The 27,530-nt window shown below is 39.5% G+C and overlaps 1 protein-coding gene across 1 annotated transcript in view; it reads right to left on the bottom strand.

Annotated features, from left to right (window-relative positions):
* Nucleotides 1-1,137: 1,137 nt before the first annotated feature.
* LOC111153922 (annexin A5) overlaps nucleotides 1,138-27,530 on the bottom strand; it is a 30,932-nt gene continuing 4,539 nt past the window's right edge. Inside the window, exons 3-13 of the mRNA XM_022513240.1 lie at nucleotides 20,811-20,895; nucleotides 18,980-19,074; nucleotides 17,518-17,631; nucleotides 15,345-15,435; nucleotides 12,531-12,610; nucleotides 11,606-11,662; nucleotides 5,746-5,839; nucleotides 4,752-4,847; nucleotides 3,169-3,227; nucleotides 2,815-2,937; nucleotides 1,138-1,673 (exon numbers count right to left, since the gene is read on the bottom strand). Coding sequence (XP_022368948.1) covers nucleotides 1,611-1,673; nucleotides 2,815-2,937; nucleotides 3,169-3,227; nucleotides 4,752-4,847; nucleotides 5,746-5,839; nucleotides 11,606-11,662; nucleotides 12,531-12,610; nucleotides 15,345-15,435; nucleotides 17,518-17,631; nucleotides 18,980-19,074; nucleotides 20,811-20,895 — 957 coding nt within the window. The 3' untranslated portion in view covers nucleotides 1,138-1,610. The remainder of the gene's footprint in view (nucleotides 1,674-2,814; nucleotides 2,938-3,168; nucleotides 3,228-4,751; nucleotides 4,848-5,745; nucleotides 5,840-11,605; nucleotides 11,663-12,530; nucleotides 12,611-15,344; nucleotides 15,436-17,517; nucleotides 17,632-18,979; nucleotides 19,075-20,810; nucleotides 20,896-27,530) is intronic.

Here is a 27,530-nt window from a genome sequence, read left to right as displayed (position 1 = left end):
ATTATATCCTAATAAAACTGGAAAATATATATACACAATTAATTCTCTACTTGACTCTGCATCAGAATCACCTAGAAAGCTTTTTCAAACAAAAAAAAAAAGTCGCATGTACACACACACGACTTTTAAGGTTCCATTCTGATGAGTAGCCAAGGTTGTGACAAGAACATTATATTTAAAATTTTTCAAAGGGAGTAGTCCATTTATAAAAATGTCTTATTAATAGCAATCACATGCTCTTAAAAATATGCATATCCAAGGGAGTCAGTGCAAAAAGGAAACTGACCCCAATTCAAAAAGCAGTTTGAATGCAGAAAACCAAAACGTAAACATTAAGAGAAACTGCTTCTTTCTAACAGATATTGCCTGCTTTTTTATCCCAAAGAACGCAGCAGATGAAACTGGAAAAACAAGTTGATAATAGGAAAGAGAAAAGCAGCATTCTGACTTTTTAGGTTGTTTTATTTATTTATTTTTCATTTTTAGGTTATTTTAAGATAGCTTTTCTACTAAGCACCTAGCATCGTAAGTATTGCCTTAACTGATGACCAAATAAATATGCTACAAATAAACCAGAGACCCCTTTAACGTCTCCCTCATTCCACACTGCAAAGGAATACAGCTGTATTTCAAGTTTATCACCCAAAAGCCAACTATAAATTCAGTTGTTGGTTAACAGCACGGTCAATGACTGCCTTGAAAAAAGGTATCATTATTAATGGTATTATGCTTCGTGAAGTAAGTCACAGAGAAAGACAAATACCAAATGATTTCACTCATGTGTAACCTAAAAAAGAAATAATGAGCAAACAAACAAAAACAGCATCAGACGTTTAAGTACTGAGAACAAAGGTCATGGTTACCAGAGGAGAGTGGGGTGGGAGGATGGGCAAGCTAGGTGAAGGGGAGTGGGAGATACAGACCCCCGGTGATGGAATGAGAAAGTCGTAGGCATAAAATGCAGCATAAGGACTCTGGTCAATGATACTGGAACAGTGTTATATGCTGACAGCTGGTGGCACTTGTGGAGAGCACAGCACAGAGAAACTAAATCACGGGAAACTAAAAGTAACCTTGTATCAAAGTCCAATAAAAATAATTTAAAAAAATGTTTTCTGAACACACACCCACACATGATTCAGCGGGAAGGAAATGTTTATTTCTCATTAATCTTTTGAATGCAACCACCGTTAACATTTCAGGTTTAGTTTAGTAGCAAACTTGATTAATCACACTTCCAGAGCTCATCATTTTAAAGCTAAGCTTCCGATTAAGGAAATACAGTTATCAATTTAATATAAATGAAGTTTTTTTAAAAAGGCTAAAAGCAGTCAGATCTTTTAAAAGAAAATCTAAATGACCCAGACTTTAGACTTTAGTAACATTAAGTATGCTTCAGTAGTACACATACAAGAGAAAGAGCTTTACTGAACATCAGCAAGAAGCACCACTATTTTTCTTCTGTGACATGTATGTTTTGGTCATTAGCATGCTAGTATGAATAAGGCAATGTGTCAGGCACTGGCATACACGAAGTGCAGTGAGATGCGAAGGAAGGTTGTGGCGGCGGGACAGGCACCACCGCACAGGATCCCCCCGCAGCTGCTCCCTCAGTCGTCCTCTCCTCCACAGAGCCTCAAGAGGGCCTTCTTATAGTCCCCAGACGTATCACCCTGAAACCCAAATGTACTCCATTAACTTCCATGAGTCACAGAAGCCGCAGAAAATTAAAAAAAAAAAAAAAAAAACTAAGAGTCTGGCAACAAGTTTTATTCGTGTGACATTTTTCCCAAGTGGATAATCTCTGTATATGTGACTTTCACATCAGGAATGTTACACAAGGAGTTTCCTACCAACGTAACACATGTTTAACTTTCTAATTTTACCCCTTAAAAGCACAGCTCTGAGACAATGAAGTATGTTCTTCCCTCTGGTAACGCAGAGAACAAGGAAGCTTTTACAGTGACATTCAAATCAAGCTTTCTAAACCTATAAGTTACTATCACATACTATGCGTCTGGTCATGGGAGACAATCCTGGGACTCTGTGGCTGCTGTGTTTTTGCTTCAAAGACGGAGGGCAAGATAGGCTTTACCTCTGCTTGTCTTACACAGATATGTGTGATAAATTAATGTTTCAAGTAAAGACTGAATGTGAGAACTCCCCAGTGCCCTTCAGCCCAGCCACACCACACACAAAGTTCAAAGCTTGCTTAGCAGAGATCTGATTTGCGTATGGCCCATTTTCCCTTTTATTAAAAGAAAGAGAGGGAGGGAAAAGGAAGGAAGGATGAAAGAAAAGAAAGTCAAAAGGCCTTAAAGCCATATTTAAATATAGGCCACAATCTCCCTTGCTTTTAAAAGACAAAAAATGATAGTAATACCTAAACTCTTAACTTATTTCTGATAGGACCCTGTTGGTTCTTTCCTGAACTATGAACTAATACCAGAGACAAGGTGATAACAGACAATAAAGAAAGACCAACGTGAAAGGAAGGAGGAACTAATAAAGACAGCTGGAACTGATACAAGAGAGAAAGAACACGTTATCTTTGGGGTCAGGGGCTGGGTTTGATGATTCATCTGTCACCGCTTCTAAATAATGCTCCTAAGCTCACTGAGAGCCAATCTTTCGCTTGGGAGTCATCATCTGTACTTTAGGAACATAAACCAAGCTTTGTAAGTCCCGGCTCTAATCACGCCACTAAAATTTGAAACTTTACATAACAAGTGGGTTCTCCCATCTGTGTTTTACATGCTATTTATCTGGTATGCTCTGGATTTCTGAACATAATTTAAAGAAAGGTTCCACTACCTTAATCATGGAATAAAGAGAGGTGGAGAAATTCTTCCTGAACTCCTTCCTAATGTTATACAAATCAATCTCACTCCTGGACACCACGACTCTGATGAGGGTATGATCATCCGTCCCCGCTCCCTGTAAGAAAGAAGAAAAGGGAGGCACGTTGTTTCTCAATGTCAAACACAGCATCAAACTCCCCTGAGTTAGGATGAATCCATAAAGTAGAACAATTTGGTAGAACTGAACTGCATGTTTTAAGGAAAATTTTAAAACCCCAAAGCTATCATTTAAATCCAAATAATACACAGAGGAAAGATAGCTAGAAAGATAAATTAATTAGACAGAAGATTCAAGGTATGTACTTGCCTTCATGGCATAGTAGAGGGTTTCGGCAAGGTAGGCAGGTACACTTCGAATAGATTTCACTAAGAAAATAAATAATATGATGGTCAGACACTGTACTAATAGGAAAAGAATTAGTGATTAAAAATAAAATCTTGCTTCCTGCTTATTGCTCCACTTATTTACAAGCATTAAAAATAACCTCAGCTAAAAAAAACTGCTCATTTGCAGGCAGATCTGATCTCCTTATTCACCAAGTATTTCTTTAGAAACCAGGCTGGAATTTCCTGAAGGTTCCGAGTTCTGCAGAGAGAGCCGTGTAGGACGGGCATGTGAGGTTTTCAACGCCCCTCTGTTCTGAGCACCTCTCTGCGATCACAGTTCGGCAGCCTGGGCTGTTACACCACAACCTTCTTCACCTTCAGAAAACCATACAAATGTCCTGGAAGTTTTCAATCCACACACTCAAGCAAATAGCACAAAATACCCACTCCATCTAATCTGTGACAAATCTTGGGCTATCTTTCCGTAATCTTACCCCAGGCAGTCTCTCCAGACTCTTATAATCCATGATTCGCATGGAGCAGCATAAGATTTACCCAATTCAGCAGAGACACCCAGATAAACTGGTAACAGAAAAAAAAGTATCTTCCCTAAACATGAATGTATCTACTCTGTGTTAGGGCTGCTCAGACCTCAGTCAGCTCAGCTTTAGAAACTATCAATAGAAAAGTTCCTTCATATACAGAAATAACAATCCATGATTGAGGGGGTGGAGTTATCCTCTCTCTTCCAGTGCCTGAACAAAACTCAAACAGGAACTAAACATGCCATTATTTTAAGTGTATTCTAAGGAAGGAGCTGTCTGAAAGTTTCCTATTAAAATTCATTAACTGTGGAAGTCAAATCAAAGGCTACTATTAGTGCCGGTTCATGGACCTCTTTAGTTTATTCTCCAGAGGACAGCATAAAAACTCTTGCTCAATGCCAAATACTCCGAAGAAACAGCAGACAGAGGTTCACTCCAAACCCATATGAAAACTAGGGTCCCTGGGAACTCACAGACTAGATTCTCACTGTATTTGGATAGCATGTAACACTACCATAAACTGCATGAACTCGGTTCTCCAATTTTTCCAGATCATTCTATTTAACTAAAATAAATTTCCAAAGTAATCTGAAAACCACCATCGTCGTATCTTCCATCGTACAAAAAAGATACTTTTCTACCTCAGATGCCAATTTCTCAGTCTGCCTCAAAGCTGTGAGGACAGTATTCAAAAGGATACTAAAATTCTACCCAGTATCAGAAATAGAGATATTGCCCACACTTCAGATTCATAATGTGTTTTTAATACAGCTTCAAAATGATTTTTATAAACAGTTGTTTTCATATTTCCATAGGATTAGATGAACTAACCAGATAATCACATATTTCCAACATTAGAACAGACTTTGAGTTGGAAATGTGGGAGTGTGCTTCACTCAAGTATCATAATAAGCTCTTCATAAAACAAGAAGTGGTTATTTTCAGATACAGCTTCAACTGAATAAAATACTTGAGCTCTTAACAACATAAATATTAGATTCATTGTAAAACTACCTACCAACAGCAAGGAGTAGTTGTTCCAAATTACCAGAAGTCTCTCGGTCAATGGTTTCCTCAATCTGAAATCCTGATATAGTCATGTATTTATCAAACACTATAAAAAAGGAAAATGATTTCTGAGTCATGTAAGGATCATTCTGTACAGAAAGAAGATACTTACTCTAACCAGGTCTTGTCCCATGGAACACAAATCTCCCCTCTGTCCTTGCTGACAGAACCCTGACTTTGTGGCAGAGCAGCAATATACCAGGCCCTAAATAATGGATTATAAATGTTCTTTGTTCACTGAGTTCCCAGCCTCTACTTACTAGTTATAACCAATGAGACCCAAAGGTAAATCTGCTGCAGAGGATTCTGAGAAATCTTTCCTTAGTAATAGTGATAAACAGATAGGATTAGTTTATTCCTTTCTTTTCTTCTTGCTGTTAATGTTGATAAATTTGGAGTTACGGTAGCCATCCTACGACAATGAGGTACAGAGCACAAGAAAGAAAACCCCGAAACATCAAGGGCAGTGGCGCAGAGAAACAGAAAGAGCCCACTCAGGTCCTGCTGAATCAGCCAAGGAATCCTTCCTACAGGAAAGCCAGTTTTTAAAGCCCCGATTAGTATAGGGTTTCCTGTCACTTGAACTCATTCCCACTGATACCACAAGAACCCAAAAATGAGATCGTGGGTGCCACTATTTAGGAAGAAATGCTTGAAGTGAGCCGTAGCTAAGTGATTAGTGACTATGAGAGTCACGATCTAGAGGCCCAGCTTCCCCATCACCCTGACAGTAAAGGGGGGAAACTAAGGATCTCTAATTCTGTAAAAACTGCAATAGCAGTGAAGAGAATTGTGAGATTTTTTCAAGGTTACCAATAGGAAGAAATATAAAACCTGACTCACTCAGCTAAGTGCCTGTTATAAAGCACATATTTTGGCATACTGGCTCCTGTATTTTCAAAATTAACCAAAGTACCTGTACCACGCACATTCCTGTCACTCACCCCTTCTCAAATGAGATACACTTCGTGTCCCAAAGATGGTGATAAACTTTTCTTCATCTGTCCCCCATTTCAATTCTCCAGCCTGAAACAAAGCCTGTGAAAATTTCAACCTCGATTAGTAAACCGTTTCTCCACCTCATTTCCAGGTTCTGAGGTACGCTGGTGTGCCACTCCCCGTACATAAGATTCATCACCTTATACTTTTCAATCCTCATGTTTCCTGAACTCAGTGAGGTGAGTTTGGAGCTACTCTGGAGCTCACCACAGAACTGTGCACAGAAGATTAACGAGTCAAAGTGATAAATCACAGCAATGGGGCAAGATTAAATGTTACCAAAATGTCTCCTGTACTTCTAGGCTTTTGGGGTAATGGTGTGGTTGGTGGAAATTTCGGATGACCTCACTGTTGACACATCCGCTTACAGACTGGAAAAGAATGTAACTAGGAGCTAAACTATGTTTTCTGTTTTGTTTACTCGGTAGCTGTTCAGCAACACATGACAAAAAATAAACTCCGCATTTCCTCTTTTTAACTGCAGTTAAACCAAAACTAGCTACAAAGAGTTTTCACATTTCTAAAAGATCACAACGAATTTTTAAAAGGTTGTGCATACAGCACAATGCCTGGCACACAGTAGGCAACTAATATATACTTGTTGAATAGATTGAGTGTCCACATTTCCTTTTTTTACACGGAAAATACATGCTTTTTTGTGTTCATATATTGCTGAAAAAATAAAATTATATACACAAACACCATCATTAAACCTGACTCCACTTACTGAAATGTGGATAATTTATTAAAACCCAACAAATCAACCTTTAAGGATTTTATTTATTTATTTGACAGACAGAGATCACAAGTAGACAGAGAGGCAGGCAGGGAGAGAGGGGGAAGCAGGCTCCTTGCTGAGCAGACAGCCCGATGCAGGGCTCAATCTCAGGACCCTGAGATCATAACCTGAGCCAAAGGCAGAGGCTTTAACCCACTTAGCCACCCAGGTGCCCCCATATCAACCTTTAAAATGTCTACACTACCCTTTTGTTCATTTCCAGGCAAATACACCTATTAAACCAAGACAAACGCAATTTGCTGAGCCTGCTACTTGGAGGTGCTTTTACGATCACAAGCAGCAAACCAAGTAAGGACAGAAGGCGATGTGATCATAACACGTGTCTGGATGTGGAAATTTTGATCATAGTGTATTTGAGAATGTAGATTTTGGTGATGTATATCTATTTTTTGTTGTATTCCCAGGGCATTTTGAAAACGTGTCACATCTTTATACTCAGTTTTAAAATTAATTTAATGATAAAAGTAATATCAATCCTGGTCATGGGAGCATGTTCTTCAAAACTGAAAAAAGCTCCTATGAAAGGCATGTAAGTATCTCAACTTTAGAACTACATTATGGTATTAAAGACCTGTCTTAAAATAACTTTTTAAATCTAATAACAAGAATAACACATGTTCACTGAGGAATTTTGTACAAGAGATAAAACACAAATAAGAAAAAAATTACCATGAATGTCAATATTCTGAAGATACTGGTTACCACCTCCAATATGTTCTCTACACATAGGTAAGACATACACACACATTAACACCCAAAAAAAAGGGTGCACTCCCTACTATACTGCAAGCATTGCTGAATCACTCCTTTCTTAACAACTACTCCATATTTCTTGAAATCATCTCTAGTAGGTATAGCAGTTAAGCCTGTTAGATGGAATAATTTGTGAAATGGCTATTTTAAACTATACACTCTTTATTTTCTTGAAAGAATTATGTTTGAGATCAAGATCTATTCTAAAACTATTAAGTAAATCATATGCAGTAGTAATGATAATCTTCATGTGGAACAATATTTGAAAGTTTTATTTCATCTTGTTTTAATGTAAGAGTGCTTTCTTCTCAATGAGGGTGCTGACTATCCCCAGAGCAGGTCCAGATGACAGAACCTCACACCTCCTCACTCTCCCCACTTCCCTCGCAGGGGGCTGTATATCGTTGAATAACCTCCAGTTCAGTGCAAAGGACAGAGGTTTTGAAGTCAAAAAGATCCGAGCCTCATCTTTAGCTGTGAAATCTTAAATGAGTTACTTAATCTCTTGAGGCTCAGCATCTTCACCTAGAGTGAAGGAATAATATTTAATAATTAATACTTAATAATACCTAGAGTAGGAATAATAATTCTACAGAGTTATTACTGGAGATGATGTAACTTATATAATGAATGCATCAAACAATGTCAGGAAATCAATAGCTAGTACTCAGTAAACATTGATCGCCTTCTCCTTCCCTTTTGCCCCACCTTCCCCTTTAAGTTCAGGTTGCTCTCCAAGATCAGGAAATGAGGATTTGGAGGAGGAGGTGGAGGAGGGAAAATCAGTTTCTCACCTTAAAAATGTAAGAAAGTAAGAAAAAATAAACTATAAATAAATAAATAAAGATAAAAATGTAAGAAAGTAAAGTAGGTTATCTACAAAATGTTAAATTCCCAGGTAAATGACTCACTGTGGCTTATCAAATCCCTGGAATAAAAGGAATCCTCTTGTGCCAGGTATCAGTAGAGAAAAAAATTCAAAAGCTTACGAAAGAACCCTTTGTTTGTCTCAGCTTACTCTCAATTAAGAAATCTGAAATTCCCCTTAGTGATAACAGTCCAGCTGCCCTTGGTACAAGAAAGAAATGGATGTATACCTTTTCATAACACCAAAAGGATAATTATTTTTATCCAGCTGAATTCATTCATAATAGTACTTTTTTTTCCAAAGATTTATCTATTTATTTGAGAGAGAGATTGTACGTACTTGCACAGGTGAGCGTGAGAACAGAGGGAATGGGCAGGCGTAGAGGGAGAAGGAGAGAAGCAGAGTCCCACTGAGCACGGAGCCCCAGGCCCTGAGGCCACCCATCTCAAGACCATGAGATCAAGACCTAAGTAGAAATCAAGAGTTGGACCCCCAGCTGACTAAGCCACCCAGGGGCCCCAATAATACATTTTAAAGAATCCAAGACTAATAGCCAGCATAGCATATTCTAGGTTGTTCCTGCTCAAGGAAAGGATAAGGAAAACCTGAATTCTATTCAAGGGATATTTTAAAGTAACTTCATAAAACAGTTTTCAGATGTATAAACTTTCCCCTTCACAGTCCTGAACGGACATATCCTCTGCACAACAGGTAAGTGACACCTGTACATCGCTGGTACTCCAAGTGTGGTCCCCAGATGCCAGCGGCAACACCTGAGAGCTTGTTAGAAATGCAGATTCCCTGGTCCACCCAGACCTACTGAGTCAGAACCTGCAGTTTAATGAGATCCCCAGGTGATTCACACAGACTTGAGAAGCAATGCTCTACACTGAGTGCTCTGAGGACAGAAATCAATGAGAATGAGGTAAAAAACGCACGGTTTGCACTCCCTAGCCTCACACTGCAGCCATGCTCTCATTGTAACACCAGCTGGGCTGGGAAATCGTCTCACTGCCTACTAATGCAGACCTCCTTGCAGTCATCTGAGACTACTAATGTTGGCTTCTTCCACCATGACCACCAAAAAGTATCTAGAACTCCCACTCTTAAGAGTTCAGAGTGTGGAAAAAAAAAAAAAAAAAGAGTTCAGAGTGTGAGAATCACAGCAAAGCCCACAAGTAATTAATGCTTGGAAAGCAATAAGGTTGTCTCCAATAGTTGAAAGTATAGTTTTGAAGAGCTGATCTACCACTTTCTCCTCAAAGAGGTAAATTTCTTCCTCCAAGAAGGCAGAGTTGGTCTGGATTTGTACTTCCAATTTATATTTAATAAACGTTTTATATGGTATAGGCAATGGGCGAGAGGAACGAGCAGGCAACACAGACTGCTGTCTAACTGAAAGAGAAAGGGCTTTGGGGTTAGACGGCCCAGGTAATCCCAGATCCACTACCAGTCAGTGGGGGCCATGGGCTTGATTCTCAAATCCCTGAGCCTCCGTTGCCTTATCTATAAAAGAGAAATCATCCCCTGTTCTTCAGAGTTGTACACTAATCCACTCACCAGTTAGATACTGAGAGCCTACTACATGCTGGATCCAGAGGCTACAAACTGGACAGACAGCTCGGAGTGCCCTGGGCAGGCCATCAGGTAAACAGACAGCTTCGGTATATGGCAGCGGACTGCCTCTGGAAGGGGCACCCGCCATACCCTTGGAGCAGTCACGCAGGGACACCTGAAAAGTAACTAACCCAAGGACTGACTCCTGAAGCAGTCAGGTGAATGGGTGGAGGAAGGGGCAGGTGGAGAGAGAGCAAGAGAGGCTAGAGGCCTAAGAAAGCAAGGGACAGGTAACCAAGGGGCTTAAAAATCACATTTAGGGGCTTGAACTTTATTATGAGATAATGGGATCCACCGAAGTTTTAAGGTTGTATATAGGGACATGACACAAGAGGTTTGAATTTTATGGAGGATGGTGAGAGAAGCATCAAATACGGCATAGAAAGTCCTCAGTGTATGTGCGTTTGCCTCCCTTCTGTCTCCAGTTAGGTACAGAGATGACGGCATTCTGCAACCATGATAAAAGCAACCCACCCAAAAGAATAATAATGCTCTCTCTTTCCTATTAACAAATTCAGATTACACAGCCAATGGTTGTTTCCTAGAGAATAGTCAGCTGGAGGAGTGAATATGGCTCTTCCTTTTCCAGTGGTGTATGACTATCAGACTTATATATTACTTGGGGCGCCTGGCTGGCTCAGTTGGTTAAGAGGCTGCCTTCGGCTCAGGTCATGACCCCACAGTCCTAGAATCAAGTCCTACCTCTGGCTCCCTGTTCCGTGGGAGCCTGCTTCTCCCTCTACCTCGGCCGATCTCTCTCTCTGTCTCTCATGAATAAATAAATAAAATCTTTTTTTTTTAATTATTAAAAAAAAAAAAGAACTGTATATTACTTGAAACATGTGACCAGAGAGACAGGACTTTGGTATGTGATTTTATGAATGCAAATAATTCCTTTATTACCAATTTCCAGTTTTCAAGTCTCATGTTTCAAATTTCCTAATATTTATTTTCCACATTTGACTATATACGTTTTTACGGGTTTTAAACATATTTTAATTCCAGTATAGTTAACAGTGTTGTATTAATTTCAGGTGTATAATATAGTGATTCAACAGTTCTATACATTACTCAGGGCTCATCATGAGAAGTGTACTCTTGAACCCCTTCACCTATCTTACCCACTCCTCCACCTGCCCCCCGCACCCCCACCCACCTCCCCTCTGGTAACCAGCAGTTTGTTCTCTATAGTTAACATTTGATTACTTATTAACCATAGTGACACTATACTGTACCTAAGCCACTTAGGTACAGAATTCCATTTGGAGTCACTAAAAAGCAGCTGATAAGAGACCAATCTTATAGAATTCTATCAAAAAAAAGGTGGAAGAATTCCCAAATACTACAATAACTTTTATAATCTACTACCTATTAAAACACCATTTACCACTAAAATACCTTATATCCTTTCTTCTTTATCCTCTCCTGCCAAGACACCTACTGCCTCACTGGCAGTGGAATCAATAATACCTGTGTTTTTCGGTAAAATTATCTATTTTGTGAACTTCCATAATCACAAAAAAAATATATCTAGGTAAAATTCACTATTTAGATATAACTCATTTTATTTCATTTCCCTTTTGGGACAAAATATTTAGCTGGCCAGATCAAAATGAGAAAAATATATTTACATGAGTCTTGTGATTTGTAAAGGGCCCTTAAGTAAGATTATTTGTAGATGCTATCACAATACAGATTATGATTTCCCATTAGCGTGGATTTTTTCTCATTCATATGTCATCGTAAAGTCCCACATATCCCATCTCACCTGAGCATCTTGTTCAACCTGTGCTTCATCAATTCCAGCATCAGGGTCTCTATTCGCCTATGAGAGACAACGTCACATCAATGAATTACATGAGCTTTTTTTTTTTTTTTTTTTTTAATTTGACAGACAGAGATCACAAGTAGGCAGAGAGGCAGACAGATAGAGAGAGAGGTGGAAGCAGGCTCCCTGCAGAGCAGAGAGCCCGATGCGGGGCTCGATCCCAGGACACTGGGACCATGACCTGAGCCAAAGACAGAGGCTTTAACCCACTGAGCCACCCAGGTGCCCCTACATGAGCATTTTTATTCAAAAGGAAAACTGGTTCCACCTAATGGCTGTGCACATCAGGCTCTTTCTCTTCGGAATAAGATGATTTTTTAGACAGCAATTCTACAATATTTCACATCATCATACAGCACTGTTCAAAACCAATCTGACCCTCTTAATTTTAAATCCTATGAATGAAAGAGAATAGTGATATCTAAAATAAAAAACAAACAAACAAACCAACAAATCCCAAAAGTTAGCTAGCTATTAAGAGTTCAGGTCAGGGGGCGCCTGGGTGGCTCAGTGGGTTAAGCCGCTGCCTTCGGCTCAGGTCATGATCCCAGGGTCCTGGGATCGAGTCCCGCGTCGGGCTCGCTGCTCAGCAGGGAGCCTGCTTCCCTTCCTCTCTCTCTGCCTGCCTCTCTGCCTACTTGTGATCTCTCTCTGTCAAATAAATAAATAAAATCTTTAAAAAAAAAAAAAAAAAAGAGTTCAGGTCAGATATTCTGAAACACAAACCAACACAGGCAACATGCAACCACAATCAAGCAAGTATGAGAAATGATTAAAGAATTTTAAATGACCTTACTTAACTAGATTCAGACCACTCCAGCTTCAGATTTTTTTAATCAAACTCTAAACAGTCTACACCCAATACCTGAAGGAGAACCACCAACATCCTCTGGTAGTACCCTGACGTGTCCCCCACCACGTCGTCTTCCAGGCTTGAGCCATATTCTGCAACAGAATAATTTCATACTTATTTTTAGCTTCTTTCAACTAAAAAAAGATATCCCGCCCCATTAATCAAATGGAAGAGATGTAAAGGAAGGAATATTTGATTAGTATAAATGTTCTCTACTTCGTCTCTGAGGGCTCTAAAGACTAAAGGCAAATGCTTATATGAGTGGCTGGTAGAAAACAAATTAAAGTCTCCAAAAAGCACTCAATTCCAGCCTAAATCCAGACCGAGCCATTTAGAAAAGCTCTCAACCAATGCAGTTATTACTCTGGAGACGTGTGATGGTACAGGAAGACCTCTAACATATAACTGATCTTAATTCTAAACTCTATAATGCTGTCTTTCAAATGTTTTACATGATTAGTTTCTAAAGCTCTTCTGTCCTCTAAAATTCTGAGTTTTTCTTTCTTTAGGCATAGTTATTCTTTCCCCTAATATTTTTTTTTTCCCTCTGCAGCAAATAAAGTTAACTCTGAGAGAGAGCAGTGAGTTTTAGAATATGCCCCTTCCCACCTCTATTTCCAGTTATTCCACATGAGGCCACAGCAAAGGGGAGAACTGGTATCTACAAAGGTCTACAAGCCTCTTCACTAAGTCTCAAAGAGCTGCTATTGAAGGCAGCTCTAAGACATTTAAATATTTAATCATTATTTGAAAGCAGACAAACTTTAAAAGCCTGACATTTCTGTTTTAAAAGGTCTAGAAGAGCTCCATCTTGATTTCAACCAGTTCCCCAAATCCCAAATGTTGAAGGAATTGTCTAATCCCTTTGTGTACTACAAAACTTGTATCTGATTAACGATCAAATCCCTTCAAATAGATCTGCTCCCTCTCATCTATCCCTGTCACACCTCCCACCAAGGGCCCACCTAGGCTGGGCCAAAACTGCCTAGCTTACCTCCCCACACTATAGCTTACTAATCAGCCACCTGATCCAATTTCCTTCCTCCTTCATTGTCCCTTGAATACTCCACCACCCATTCGGGAGCTTACACCACCTCTGGGTGTAAGCTCTCACCCAGTCACGTAAAACCATCGACAACGCAGCCTGCATTGACTCGTTTATCTCCACACCAGACATGCACGTAGCCCCCCTGACAGCTAGCTTCTTTCCACTCCTTCCATACACTGTTCTCACTCCAATCCCCTGCCATTGCAGAGAGGGACACACACGCCAAAAATGTTTTTGTCTTTTTTTTTTTTTTTTGTCTTGAAACCTTGTCTCACGGCACCACAGAGCCTGTCCTAACATCAAAAGCCTTGATGACCTCTCTGCTCTAAATGAATTCTTACATTAAACATTTTTTGGTATTTGACTTTAGTTTGGATTTTACTACCCTTTAACAGCTGCAGTCAGTTTCTAAATCCCGTCACCCCAGAGACACTGCAAACTCCTTGAGGACAGGAGCTATGGTATGGGCACCTTTTGTGTCATTCGTGACAGCCTGTGCACCACTAGCCACAGCTAGTGTAGTATGCGACAGCACCCCGTCTGTCACCCCGCAAACAAAGGCTCCCTCACACATGTCAACATCCTCGGAGAGGTCTCGGAACGTTACATCAACTAACTCAAAGGTGATCTTCTGCAGTTAAGTTACAGGTATCCCCTCTGCCTTGCTGGTGGAGACCTATCCAACTATAAAAAGAGAAGCAGGAGAGAAAGATTCATCACTTCAGAAAGTTAATTATTTAAATTTCACACTGTTCTGACTTGCTGAGTTACAAGGTCATTTCCAAGATGAATACAGTAATACCAAGACAGGGACCCATTTTCCTAGCTGAAGGCACTCAGCCTGTTGGTCTGAGGACTGAGCGGACAATCTCAATGGTCTGCTCCTCCTCAGTCAGATGGGGGAAAGAGTCTGGTACAGCAAATGTGATGAGGAAAGAACACTCTATCTTGACTTTTTATTTCATTTTCTTGGCTCCATTCACAGAATATACTTCAGACTGAAATAATAGATTTCTTTTTTTTTTTTTAAGATTTTATTTATTTATTTATTTGACAGGCAGAGATCACAAGTAGGCAGAGAAGCAGGCAGAGAGAGAGAGAGAGAAGCAGGCTCCATGCTGAGCAGAGAGCCCAATGCAGAGCTCGATCCCAGGACCCTGGGATCATGACCTGAGCTGAAGGCAGAGGCTTTAACCCACTGAGCCACCCAGGCGCCCCTGAAATAATAGATTTCTTTTCACACAAAAAAGTAAGGCACACCAAAGAGAAAAATTAAACTGCAGAGTGTTCAATTAAGTACTGCCATTAACTAAAACGAACACATGTTTTCTCAAACATTATCAACTCTGGTTTGGACACAGGGTCCTTTCCCAAATTCCAAAAGGGCCTTTTAGATAACTCTTAACTTCTACTAACAGAAACTGATTTTTTTTTTTTTTTCTGGAAGAAAAACCACCTACATCTTGAAGTTCATGTAAAATAAAAATAACCTGTATGTCTCTCCACCAGTTGCAAATTCTACGTTAAAGTAAACTCCCATCTTCATCAGAAGCTCCCCTTAAGGACCAAAATAGATACAGGTCTAGTAAAAAGCAGTCTTTTTGTTACTGAAGGAGAAACAAGCTTATTACACATAAACGTTGCTTATTCATTCATTTGCTCCTTCGTTCATTTAGCAATCTCAAACGGCCTGCCTCATAACTATGAACTGCACTCACTTTACAAAAGTAAAAAAGTGACAGTGGAGATGAAGGGGAAATGTAATTCCAAACATTTACCTTCTTCATACACTTGTTTTATGGCTCTCAGCTCTTCAGGTGTCCTTGAAGCAATAATTTCCGTCAGTATTTTTTCATCTGTTCCAGCTCCCTGTTTGGAAATTTGTTTTTAATGAGAACATATGTCAATAAGATTAAAGAGTTATTTCCCTAGAATTACCCAAATTGCCTAGTTATATAAATATAATATATAAATTATCCAAGTTAATATTCACTTCTTTGTTTACAAGTTGTATTAGTTACAGAAATAAAAAATTTCCAATTAATTTGCTCTCCAAAGACAATTTTATCCCTTTTTGTCTAATGAAAAATATTTATTACATGTACGTGATATATGACACATAATAGATCATATAAATTTTTAATTTTATCAGTTTCATTCTAAATAGTTTAAAAGTAAAACATGTTAATGAAACATGAAATTAAAAAGACTGAAAGAGTAAAAATGAAAACTACAGAAATTTACACAGAGAAGCACTGATACTTAAACAATTGTATCTCAAAGCATAAAGCCCCAGCCCTCAAATTAAGTCTTCCATGGAATTTCCAGTTCTGTGCCAAAGTAAACAATAAATGTAGCATTGCTTAGTTATTAGGACCTGGACCAGTACAGAGGAATTGAAACATGCCTGCTAGATTTTTGGAAAGTACAGCTGACCTTTGAACAATGTGGAAGTTAGGGGCAATGACCACCTTCCAAGTCGAAAATCTGTATATAATTTTGGACTCTCCAAAAACTTAACTACTAAGAACCTACTACTGTTCATCAGAAGCCTTACTGATAACATAAACAGCTGAAACATATATTGTATAAGTTATATGTATTACATACTGTATCCTTAAAATAAAGTTAGAGAAAAGAAATGTTATTCAAAAAATCATAAGGAAGAGAAAATATAGTAACCATACTGTGCTATAAAACATCAGTATATGCACAGTTCAAACACACGTCGTTCAAAGGTTAGCTGTAATTTTAGTTGGTTTTCTTTTTTCTGATGATAAAAGTCTACACTGCTAAATTAGAAGCTACAAGCAAGGACAGAGCTGAACTTAATTCTTAAAAATGGCATATTTAAGCCTTACTCTCTTTATATCTGTTTCTTTTTCAAAAATCACTGAAAAACCTATGTTTATGCTCTGGCAGATTTTAAATTACTACTGACATTTCAGAAGTACTCCACAAAAAGCCCCTTTTCAACAAGCTGAGGTTTTGTTTATTCCAAAAGCAGCACTATAGGAAAATGAAGAGAATAAGCACAGAAAAACTCCTAACTTGATAAGCTCTCTTCTCTTTTCATTCCATAAGTAAGAATCCCTGTTATATTATCTCCTTGTTGTTGAATGTCATTTTGCCCGTTCAAAATCTACCACTGATTGTACTACTTCCTGTCCCATAAGTCTAAACAAATGCTTCAATGTAGTCATATTTATACAATATTCCAAACACCAGTCGAAGGAATATATATTTAGTTATTTGTTACAATGAAATTACAATAAGACTATCAGCTACCAGTGGGTTAAAGCCTCTGCCTTCGGCTCGGTCATGATCCCGGGGTCCTGGGATCGAGCCCCGCATCAGGCTCTCTGCTCAGTAGGGAGCCTGCTTCCCTTCCTCTCTCTCTGCCTGCCTCTCTGCCTACTTGTATTCTGTCTGTCAAATAAATAAAATGTTAAAAAAAAAAAAAAGACTATCAGCTACTATTTTAGTATTATATATACATTTTAGTATTTAGAAGTACAGGAAAGACAGAAAGGGTATTAGAAAATCTTTCCTGTCTGAAAATTCTCTCTGTAGAGTTTTTTTTTTCTTCCTAAAATGATGAACAATATTACTGTGTCATAATTGGGCAACTTTCTATTTTAAAAGGTAAAATACTTAACCTGTAACATTTTTTAAACACATCTCAAAAATCAGAAAACAGGCATGAAGATAAAACATAAAGAGCTACAAAAAAATATTAAAATTTTAAACAGCCACTATTACTGAGTTAACTATACAAAAAGATTATATCACACACTTGTCATTTTCTTCCTCCTTTTCTTCTTATTGCCTCCTACACAATTTTGTCCTCAAGAAACCCTCACAGAAATAACTCAAAAAATTTTAAGTATAATTACCAACACAAAATAATAGTTTTCATGACAAGAATGCTCCTTTCACTAATTCTTTTACCTTCAGAGCATGCTTCAGTTCATAGGCATCATAAAGCTGAGAAGGTTTCATCAGAGCCACGATTAATTTTTCAAATTTTCCAGTCAGTTCTGATTTCAGGTCATCCAGAAGGTCCTAAATTACAGAAAACACAAATTTGTTAACCAAGCAGTAATTCAAGGGGAGTCTTCTTAAATATAAAGCATAGCCCTTTGCACAAATGAATTATTTATGTTGCCATCTCCAAGTAGAAAAAAGACATGTGGGTTAAACAAAAACCCAGGTTTGAATAATGTACTTTTGACAGCTGACCTAAAGTTTCAGCTAAAACAAAGACACTTATGGGTCAAGGTATTCGTTTTTAAGAAACGTTTTTCTGAACTTCAACAGTTAAAAAATGAACAAAAGTCAGTTAAAGATAGTTTTAAAAACACTGTTCTGAGAAACATGTATCTTTAAAAAACAATTTTCCCAAAATAAAATCATAAATGCATTTTTACAAATGACAAAACAAGTTTTTCTTTCAATATCTATTACTATTCCAATCACGATGAATTGTGTTTATAATTACGCTCCTAACTACTGAGAAACAGCTGCTACCATGGAGAAACTGTGTAGAAAATTATGAGAAGAAAAGCAGTCTGGGGACGCCTGGGTGGCTCAGTTGGTTAAGCAGCTGCCTTCAGCTCAGGTCATGATCCCAGGGTCCTGGGATCGAGTCCCGCATCGGGCTCCTTGTTCTGTGGGGAGCCTGCTTCTCCCTCTGCCTCTGCCTGCCATTCTGTCTGCCTGTGCTCGCTCGCTCTCTCTCTCTCTCTCTCTCTGACAAATAAATAAATAAAATCTTTAAAAAAAAAAAAAAAAAAGCAGTCTGCCCTAACCATTTCAGTTTCAGCACACAGGAAACCAGAAATTATGTTCAGAATACTCTTTTTATTTGTTAGTTTGCTGTGCATTTGTTTCTTAATTAAATGATGAACATAAAATTTCAGAATAACAAGACTATGTTTAAGTTTTTCATATACACAGTAATTCATTTAAGTAACAAATTTTATTTGAGCTGTTACTCAAATAAGAGCATTTAAATCAATGAACTAAAAACTCATTTATTAAAATACCACTCCACAAGGAACCAAGACTGTAGCTATGTCACAATAAAACAGACTAGCATACAGGTCTGCATCTAGAAAATAGCTAATAACACAGTCTTGAGCAGGAAGCATTCGAGAAGACAGGCAGCTATCACCAGGGGATTTTCTGGCCCTTCTGTAGCATCAAGCAAGGAAAAACAATTATGGGGCTAAGCTGGGTGAGCACTGGAAACCAACAGCTGATAATTAAGAAATTTAAAAAGAGAAAAGGAATAGTAAAATCAGAATAATAGAATAAATAATGTTTACAAAAGAATATTTGTAGAGTTCCAACTAATCTTAAAGCATATCAGGGCTCTCACATTCTAACTTAGGATGAAGTGCAGTCTTACCCTGCCAAATAGAGTTTTAAAAGCCACGGCGATTTCCTGGCGCTGAGCATTACTTCGGGAGGTCAACAGAGTCAAGATGCTGTCCTCATCAGTGCCTGCAATTTATGTTCAAAGAATTATATCTTGGCTCCCACATGCCCACTGTCTCAATAGCCTTTGAGACCAGCGTCCCAGTCATTTTGATTCCTTAATTTTTTTTTTAATATTTTATTTATTTATTTGACAGAGAGAGATCACAAGTAGGCAGAGAGGCAGACAGAGAGAGAGAGAGAGGAGAAAGCAGGCTCCCTGCCAAGCAGAGAGCCCGATGCGGGACTCGATCCCAGGACCCTGAGATCATGACCTGAGCCGAAGGCAGAGGCTTATTAACCCACTGAGCCACCCAGGCGCCCCTTGATTCCTTAATTTATTGAACTATAAAATGTACAACATATAACATGTTATATTTTCAATATAAATTATCCCCTGTTCCTGATGTACTGGGAAGTAGGTAGAAAAAATATTCCCGACTTTTTAAAAACTTAGTGCACCTAGTTTTTCTCGCAATGATAGTTACTCAAACAATGGATATTCACGAGGCAGGTGTTGAGTGGGAGATTAAGAGAGAAGAAAGAGATCCTGACTTCAAGTTATAATTTAGCATAAAAAATACAAAAAACACATAGTCAACTCTGAACTAAGGCAGAATGTTACAAGTGCCTCAGGGGAGGCCCAGGTGCTGAATGGGGTTTCAGAGGAGGTTCTCTTAGCGAACAGGTGGAAGGAGTTTTGGTTAAGGCTTCATGGAGAAGGTGACACCCAAAAGAGACAGGAAGGATGGAACGGTTTTATTAGGCAATGATTCAGGGAAAGAGGACAGGCTTTTAAAATGAGGGAAAAGCTCAGCAGAGGAAAATATAGGGTTTTCATGAATAGCAGATAACCTACCATGGCCGGGTCAGAGAACACACGGAGCAGTAACATGAGCTGAGACTGACCATGCAGGCTGGAATACTAAGGAAGGGCGTGCACGGCCAGAAAACTAACACTAATCCTGCTACAACAGGAAATCTCACAAGATATTCAGAATGGAGAGAGAAGGGGTCAGAGCCAAGTTTGAAGAAGCTGGATCCCCCTTCATGGACCCTAGTATAGAAGCAGCTTAAGGACAGAGGATCAGTTCTCTGTAGAAATCCTCAAGATGAGAGGTATATCTGTGGCTAGAAGGAGACTGGGGGGGGCGCCTGGGTGGCTCAGTGGGTTAAAGCCTCTGCCTTCGGCTCAGGTCATGATCCCAGGGTCCTAGGATCAAGCCCCACATCGGGCTCTCTGCTCAGCAGGGAGCCTGTTTCCTCCTCTCTCTCTCTCTCTCTCTCTCTCTCTCTGCCTGCCTCTCTGCCTACTTGTGATCTCTGTCAAATTGAATGAATGAATGAATGAATGAATGAATAAATAAATAAGACTGGGGAAAGAGAAGAGACTGCAGAACTAGACTCCTGATCGGGCAAAGGGGACAAAGCCCTACAGAGCTGCTCACTCTCAGGAATGTCTGCTTATCTACGTGGTCAGCTACATCCCAGGGAAAACTAAAAGCTAAAAAACAAAGAGGGCAAATTTAACTTCCTGTTCAATTCTAGAGATTGAATATTAGGGATGATCAGTCATACTCTTTTGTTGCCTTCATATATCTTCTCTCTCTTTATACATTTCAGATAAAATATTCTAAAATTAACCTTACTGTAAATCAGTGACTTTTTGTTTGGAAAAACAAATGTCATTTGTTGTGACATCTGTTTTGACATTTGTTTTGTTTTGTTTTGTTTTTTAAGAACAAAAGGAAGGTTGAATTTACCCAGGCCTTTCATAGCCTTCCGAAGAGTTTCCGCATCAGCCCGCTCGTCAAATTCGGGGAAGGCAGCCACGGTACCTCTAAGAACCTGAGAAAGGAAACACAACATGTTATTATTCATGGTATGACCAATACGACAAAGCAAATAATAACAAAGCAAGCCATTGCTCTATATCATGTTCAGTCTTTAAATAAATTTACAATTTGATAACCCCATTTGAAATGGGAAGAGGAGCGCTTACAGTTTGGATTAGCAGAACCAATTCAGTGCATGAGCTATCCTGGTCCACCTGCAATACCATTAATGGGAAGGTCTGGCTCCCAGGGCCTTTGTCCCTTGGGCACTGCCCCCAGTGTCCATACCCTGGTGACACCCCCAGACTCACAGAGGGCACTTCCTTGCAGGATTTCTTCCACTTAAGTCTCTTGCCACTCTGATCGAGGAGCATGCTGAACCTGCACTGAAACCTGATGCACTGCCCTAGGCACTCAACTCAAAGTGGTATTTTTACTACGTAACTTTTTATCTAGTCCTGTTTCCTTATATTTGCTTAGGGATTTTTAAGATAACCTAATAAAGCCTAAAAAGATATTTGGTAATTCACATGCCAAATCTCTGAACTTAGAACTTTATAAAAGTAGGGACACCTGGGTGGCTCAGTTAAGCGTCTGCCTTCAGCTCCGATCATAATCCCAGGGTCCTAGAACCCTATCAGCCCCTGTAACAGGCTCCTTGCTCAGCAGGGAGCCTGTTTCTCCCTCTGCCTGCCCCTCCCCCTGGTTGTGCCCTCTCACTCTCACTCTCTGACAAATAAATAAATAAAATCTTTAAAAAAAAAGAACTTTGTAAAAATATATTGGAAGACATTCTTCATAAAGTTTCCTGTTATGCTTATTTTATCATACATGTAGTGTTTTTAATCATCAAAATATTTTAAGGCTTTCCCCTCAAAATCTGCAGTATCATTAGTTCTTGAGAAACAGAAGGCTTTATGACTACTGAGTCCTAAATTTTTATCTTATGATAAAAGGAGGATCCCAGCATAAACTTTTACTAATAAATGCTTTTGAAGTCCTTCAAAGCTCCTGTTACAGAGGGGAGCCTGGGTGATTCAGTAGGTTGAGCAAACTACTCTTGGTTTTGGCTCAGATCCTGATCTCAGGGTCACAAGATGGAGACCTAGGGCAGGCTCGGCGCTCAGTGAGAAGTCTGTTAAGAGATTCTCTCTCCCACTCATTCTGCTCCTCCCCCAATTCACATGGATTCACACACACACTTTCTCTCTCTCTAAAACAAATAAATACATCTTTTTTTTTTTTAATTTTTAAAAACAAATTCAACTGAGGGAAAAACAGCTACAAGGTGGGGAAGGGCTGAGAACACTTGTCTGGTTTATAATCATGTGTGCTTTATTATAAATGCATGGAAGCAAAGTGACCTACAAGGAAAAACTGGCAATTTCATATGGTTCAACATAATTAAGAGGAATAGTAAATCGAGAGAGTTATTGATAAGATTTGAGAAAACTGTCCTCCAAAATTGGCACGGATTAGGAATGTCATATCTCTCAGGTCAAACTGCAGTTTCCCTGTTTAGTGGGACCACTTCAAATTGATTAGGAAGACACCACCAATATGTCATCATGAAAAATGAATAAATACCACAGGCCCTCTCAGTGTGAGAACCTAGGACTGACACAACAGGTAACTCAGTGCCTTGTCTGTTTATTCATTCACTCAATAATCATTTTTTAGAATGCTTTCCACATGCCGAGTATTGTACTAAGAAAAAGTGATGATCTCTAAAAGTCAAGAGAACATGATAGGCACGTAAATAATCAAGTGCAGCAGAGTAAACACACACACAGGTTTCATCAGGGCACATACACACATTAAAAAGGGTCTGAATTGGGAAGAATGGAAAGAAAAGATATCAGAAAAATTTCCCAGAAAATGTCTTGAAAGTTGTCTGTGATTTTCCAAGGCAGGTTCAAAAAAGTAGGTAAGTACAGGAAGGTATAATCCAGCATGCATAAAAACATGAAAAAATGAAAACTTCTAGTGCTTTGAACAAAGGATTAAGAGTTCGAACAGACTGAAACAAACATTAAGTATGCATAGAAAAGCAAATGGTGGTCATGGAGGGAGGGGAGGAGGAGCTGGACAGCCATGCTAAGAAGTGCGAATTTCAGGGCGCCTGGGTGGCTCTGGTGGTTAAGCAACTGCCTTTGGCTCAGGTCGTGATCCTGGAGTTCCAGGATAGAGTCCCGCATCAAGTCCTGCATGAAGCCCCACATCAGGCTCCCTGCTCGGCAGGGAATCTGCTTCTCCCTCTGACCCTCCCCCTTCTCATGCTCATTCTCTCTCTCTCTCTCTCATTCTCTCTCTCAAATAAAATCTTAAAAAAAAAAAAAGAAGTAGAAGAAGAAGTGCCAACTTCATCCCATAAGCAAGGGAAGTCATTAGAGGACATTTCAGTAGGGAAGAACAATGTCGACTACGCACAGTAATATTACTGGGGCAGCAGTGGAGACAACGGAATGGACTGGGCAAGAGTGGAGACAGGAAGGCTGTTGTAAAAACAACTAACACAGGAAGAAGACAGGACCTGATCGATGTCAGGAGCATCAATGGAAATGGAAAGGAAGAGACAGAGAGTAACAGAACCAACGCAGAAGGGAACCAATTAGGATAACTCCTTTTTTGGATGGGGAACAGAATGACTAGTCTTACACTTCTCCCCAGCAGGCATACAGAAAAGAACCAGGTTTTGTCAGTTACCAGAGCACAAAGGTGGTCACTGGAGCTGTGTGAGGAGGCTACCACAAAAGGCAATGTTAGTCAGGGAGAGTCAGCAAAGAAGGGAAGGTCCCCTACAATCAGAATGGCAGCTAAGGGGTGTCTGGGTGGCTCAGTCGATTAAGCATCCAAACTCTTGATCTCAGCTCAGGTCTCGATCTCAGGGTCATGAGTTCAAGCCCCCGGTTTGAGACCCTAATATTTGCTCAGTGTGGCAATGAGCCAAGCACGGTGTTCAGAGCTTCCCACAGATCATCTCATTTTACAGATGAAGAAACACATTGGCTTAGAAAGATTTGGGGAATCATCCAAGTGACCATCAAGCAAGCAGGGAGCCAGAACCTGAAGACAGGCCATAGGACTGCAGGCTATTAATCATGATGCTGCACAGCCTCCCAAAAACAAAATCTCCAAAGAGTGTGATGGCATGGAGAAGCCAAAGGGGGAAAATGTTCCCGGAAGAAAGGAAGAAAAGGCAGCATCCAATATCACAGAGAAGTCAAACAGGAGGTAAGAGTGAAAGGGTCCACTGGACTTGGTAATGAGGAGGCCTTTGATGGTGGTAAAAGCCTGATTGGGGAACACCAAAAAAGTCAATTGTGAGCATCTCCACGGACTCCGATTTTACAAATGATGGGTTTTTTTTTTGTTGTTGTTGTTGTTTTAAGCATGCTTTTAAAAACTCACTTTGAAAAAACATACTTCCTCCAGCTTATAGGCTATGGAGTTGCTAGCAGATCAAGAGGTTAAGAACAGGGGGGACAAAAGAGATTTGCTTTAAAAAGACATGTGACCTCTGAGACTGAAGGAAATGAGGTGAAAGATGGAAGGAAGAGGAGTATCCTCAGAACCTCAGTGACTCACTATGAAGAAGAAATAACTGCTGATTGTATTTTTGAGAGCTTTCTAGAAATTGGGAAACACGTACTACATTCCACATGATCCAAGTCACCGTCAAAGCTAGCCAAAGCCACATAGTAGTAGTAAGGGTCCAGAAGTGAATCACAGACGTGAGTCACAAGGGCAGAAACCTTGTTTGGACATCCTGTCCAAACCCTATCCTGGCCCACATAAAATTATCTGCACTGGGCAAATGTGACTTTCCATGACTCATACTAGAGGGCTTCTCCTTTTTCCTGTAGACCCATTGCCTCAAGTTAAACATCTATACCTTGCCCAGGTTAATTCCAACTATGAGTGGTATGGATCCCTTCACCCATCCCGAGGTCATACTCAGTTACCTTCATTCCCTGCCACCAAGGCCTTTTCAAAGGCATTATTATATGTTTTCAGGCCATACATGGCCAAAACATATAATTCACTCTTTTAACTCTCATCTTCAAAATTATCCACTCTTCTAGCTCTATAATTTTGTTGGCCTTTTTTGTTCATTTATTCTAAATGAGAAAGTTCTTTACCACCAAGGACTAGGTATGCCAAAATAAAATGAATACAACTAAGCCAAAAAACATGTGAAGGGTTGCTTTTCTAGACAGAATTTAAAGAAACAGGAAAACAACAACAGAAATAAGAACTTCAAATTTAAAGATGAGAAAACATTCACCTGTCTGGAACCTTTTAAAACTGAAGCTTTCTGAAAGAGGGTTTCTTTCAATCCGTCTTCCAGTTTAATGAAATCAATACTTTGATTTCATTAAAAAAATGAAATCTTTGCTCCCACTGATGAGCAAAGAAAAAAAATTAAGTATCACTCTGCCAAGAAAAATTAAATGAGCAAGAAAAGAAGGGAAAACCAGCATGATATGATTATGATCTAAGTTGCAAGGTAAAATAAATATCAGGGGGGGAAAAAAACTCTAGGATCTCCAAGAGGACTGACGGGTACAAACACAAACGACAGGGGGTCAGAAATAAGATCTCAAGACCTAATTCTTACCCTTGCTCCAAATCTACCAAAAAAGGTGAAAGTTAAGTTCAAAGCCTTAAATTCAAATTGGTTTTTAACCATTATCTGATCCCTTTTTTAAAATCAAGCATAAGGGGTAAAGTACCACTATAAAAATATAAGTTATATGTGCAAAGGTAGAAAAGAAGTTTTGATAACAAAATAAAGGTTTTGTCAGTATGATTTAGGTTTTTGTTGTTTCTTTAATGCTCCCATGACTATGACTCCCTGCCACCTTAAGAATCCCTTCCCTTGGGGCACCTGAGTGGCTCAGTAGGTTAAGCCTCTGCCTTCGGCTCAGGTCATGATCTCAGGGTCCTGGGATCGAGCCCCGCATCGGGCTCTCTGTTCAGCGGGGAGCCTGCTTCCCCCTCTATCTCTGCCTGCTGCTCTGCCTACTTGTGATCTCTCACTCTCTCTGTCAAATAAATAAATAAATAAAATCTTTAAAAAAAAAAGAATCCCTTCCCTTGGCAAACACCAACAAACGGTAAGTCCAGCCGTCCATGAATAATGGTGATGCCTTGAGTTAGTTAAGATAGGCAAATGCATTAGCCTTCAAGGAGTACACATTTGAGCTGGGGTATGGGGGGGTGTGGGGAGTTCTGTTTTACCTAACTGTTCAACTGGGCATTCCGTGAATTGTACTTGAAAAGCTGTATCACTAACCCGTTCATTCACCAATGCTTCAGGAAACAAGCTTATAGATTTCTCATATAAGAGAAGAGTGTGCACGGATTCACAACTTCATTTCCTTTTGTATCTAAACAAGGGACAGAAATCTAATAAACACGGCTGGTCCTACACAGAGGTAGAAATGTTAGCCTCAAATCAATTTTAGTTGTGGGGAGAGAAATAAGCATAAATAAATGACCTACGGAGATGAAAGAGGTTTTAAAGATCATATATACCCTGCTGCTTACTAGACAGCACCTCCTAAATGTTTTGTAAGGAACTCAAATTCAACAAATCCACTACTAACTCAATCTTTTCCCTGCACCTCAAACCTGTATTCCTTTGTCAGAGAAAAACACAAATCACCTACTCAGTCAAGCAAGCCATTCATCTTGACCCTGACCAGACAGACCCTTCATCACCAACGACCACCCCACTTATGCACCCAACCTACCTACTGTTCCAACAGTCCCCTCCTATCTGAAGTCCCAGCCACTGCCTAGTTTGTCTTTAAGATTTCACTGGGATCATAGCAGCAGATTCTTAAGTGGTCTTCCAATATCCAGCTTCTCTCTCCTGCCTTTCCCCCCATGCCCCACAAACCTCCCGCACCACCATGCGGTCTCTTCAGCCCTCAGAAATACAACATCACACTGGCACCAGGGTGATCTTGGTTAAATGCAAATCTAACCATGGCACACCCCAACTTAAAACTCTTTGACAGCTCTCCTTACCTACAAAATGGGACATATTCTTCAGCTCTTTCTGGCATCCCTTTCCAGGCAGGGCTCCATCTCCCCACCTGACCACAGCTTCACTCCATCCATACCGTACTGTCTGCAGCTCCTGGCCAGGCAAAACACCTTTATACCTCTGAGCATTCACTCTTGCTGGTGTTGCCTCTACATATAATGCCTTTCCTCTTTGTCTCATCTGACTACTGCCACGTAAGTGACTTGACCTCAATTTCCTCTTCTGTGAAACTGAAATAGTAATACTGATTTCTAAAACTGTATTGTAAGCACTAAATAATGCATACAATGGACATAGCAATGCATCTGTTATACCAATAAACTGTTGTCCCATTTTCTTTTTTATTTTCCATGTCTAACAATACCTGATGCATAGTGGGAACTCAAAAGCTTCATATATTCATGACTGCACCCATGAATGGGAAATAAAGAGAACAGTTAGGAACAGGTGTCCAGAGAAATGATACCAACTGGAATACGTAATCATTCCAGTAAATCAACTGCCTACAGGTTTACATATTATATAAACTACTAAACTGAAAAGATGGGTCCAAAAAAAAAAAAAAAAAAAAAAAAAAAAAAAAAAAAAAA

Source organism: Enhydra lutris, unplaced genomic scaffold (assembly GCF_002288905.1).
Source record: "Enhydra lutris kenyoni isolate GAN:26980312 unplaced genomic scaffold, ASM228890v2 scaffoldscaffold3, whole genome shotgun sequence".
Classification (NCBI taxonomy): domain Eukaryota; kingdom Metazoa; phylum Chordata; class Mammalia; order Carnivora; family Mustelidae; genus Enhydra; species Enhydra lutris.
The sequence above is the reverse complement of the archived record's forward strand: the minus strand, read 5'-3'. Positions and strand labels throughout refer to the sequence as shown.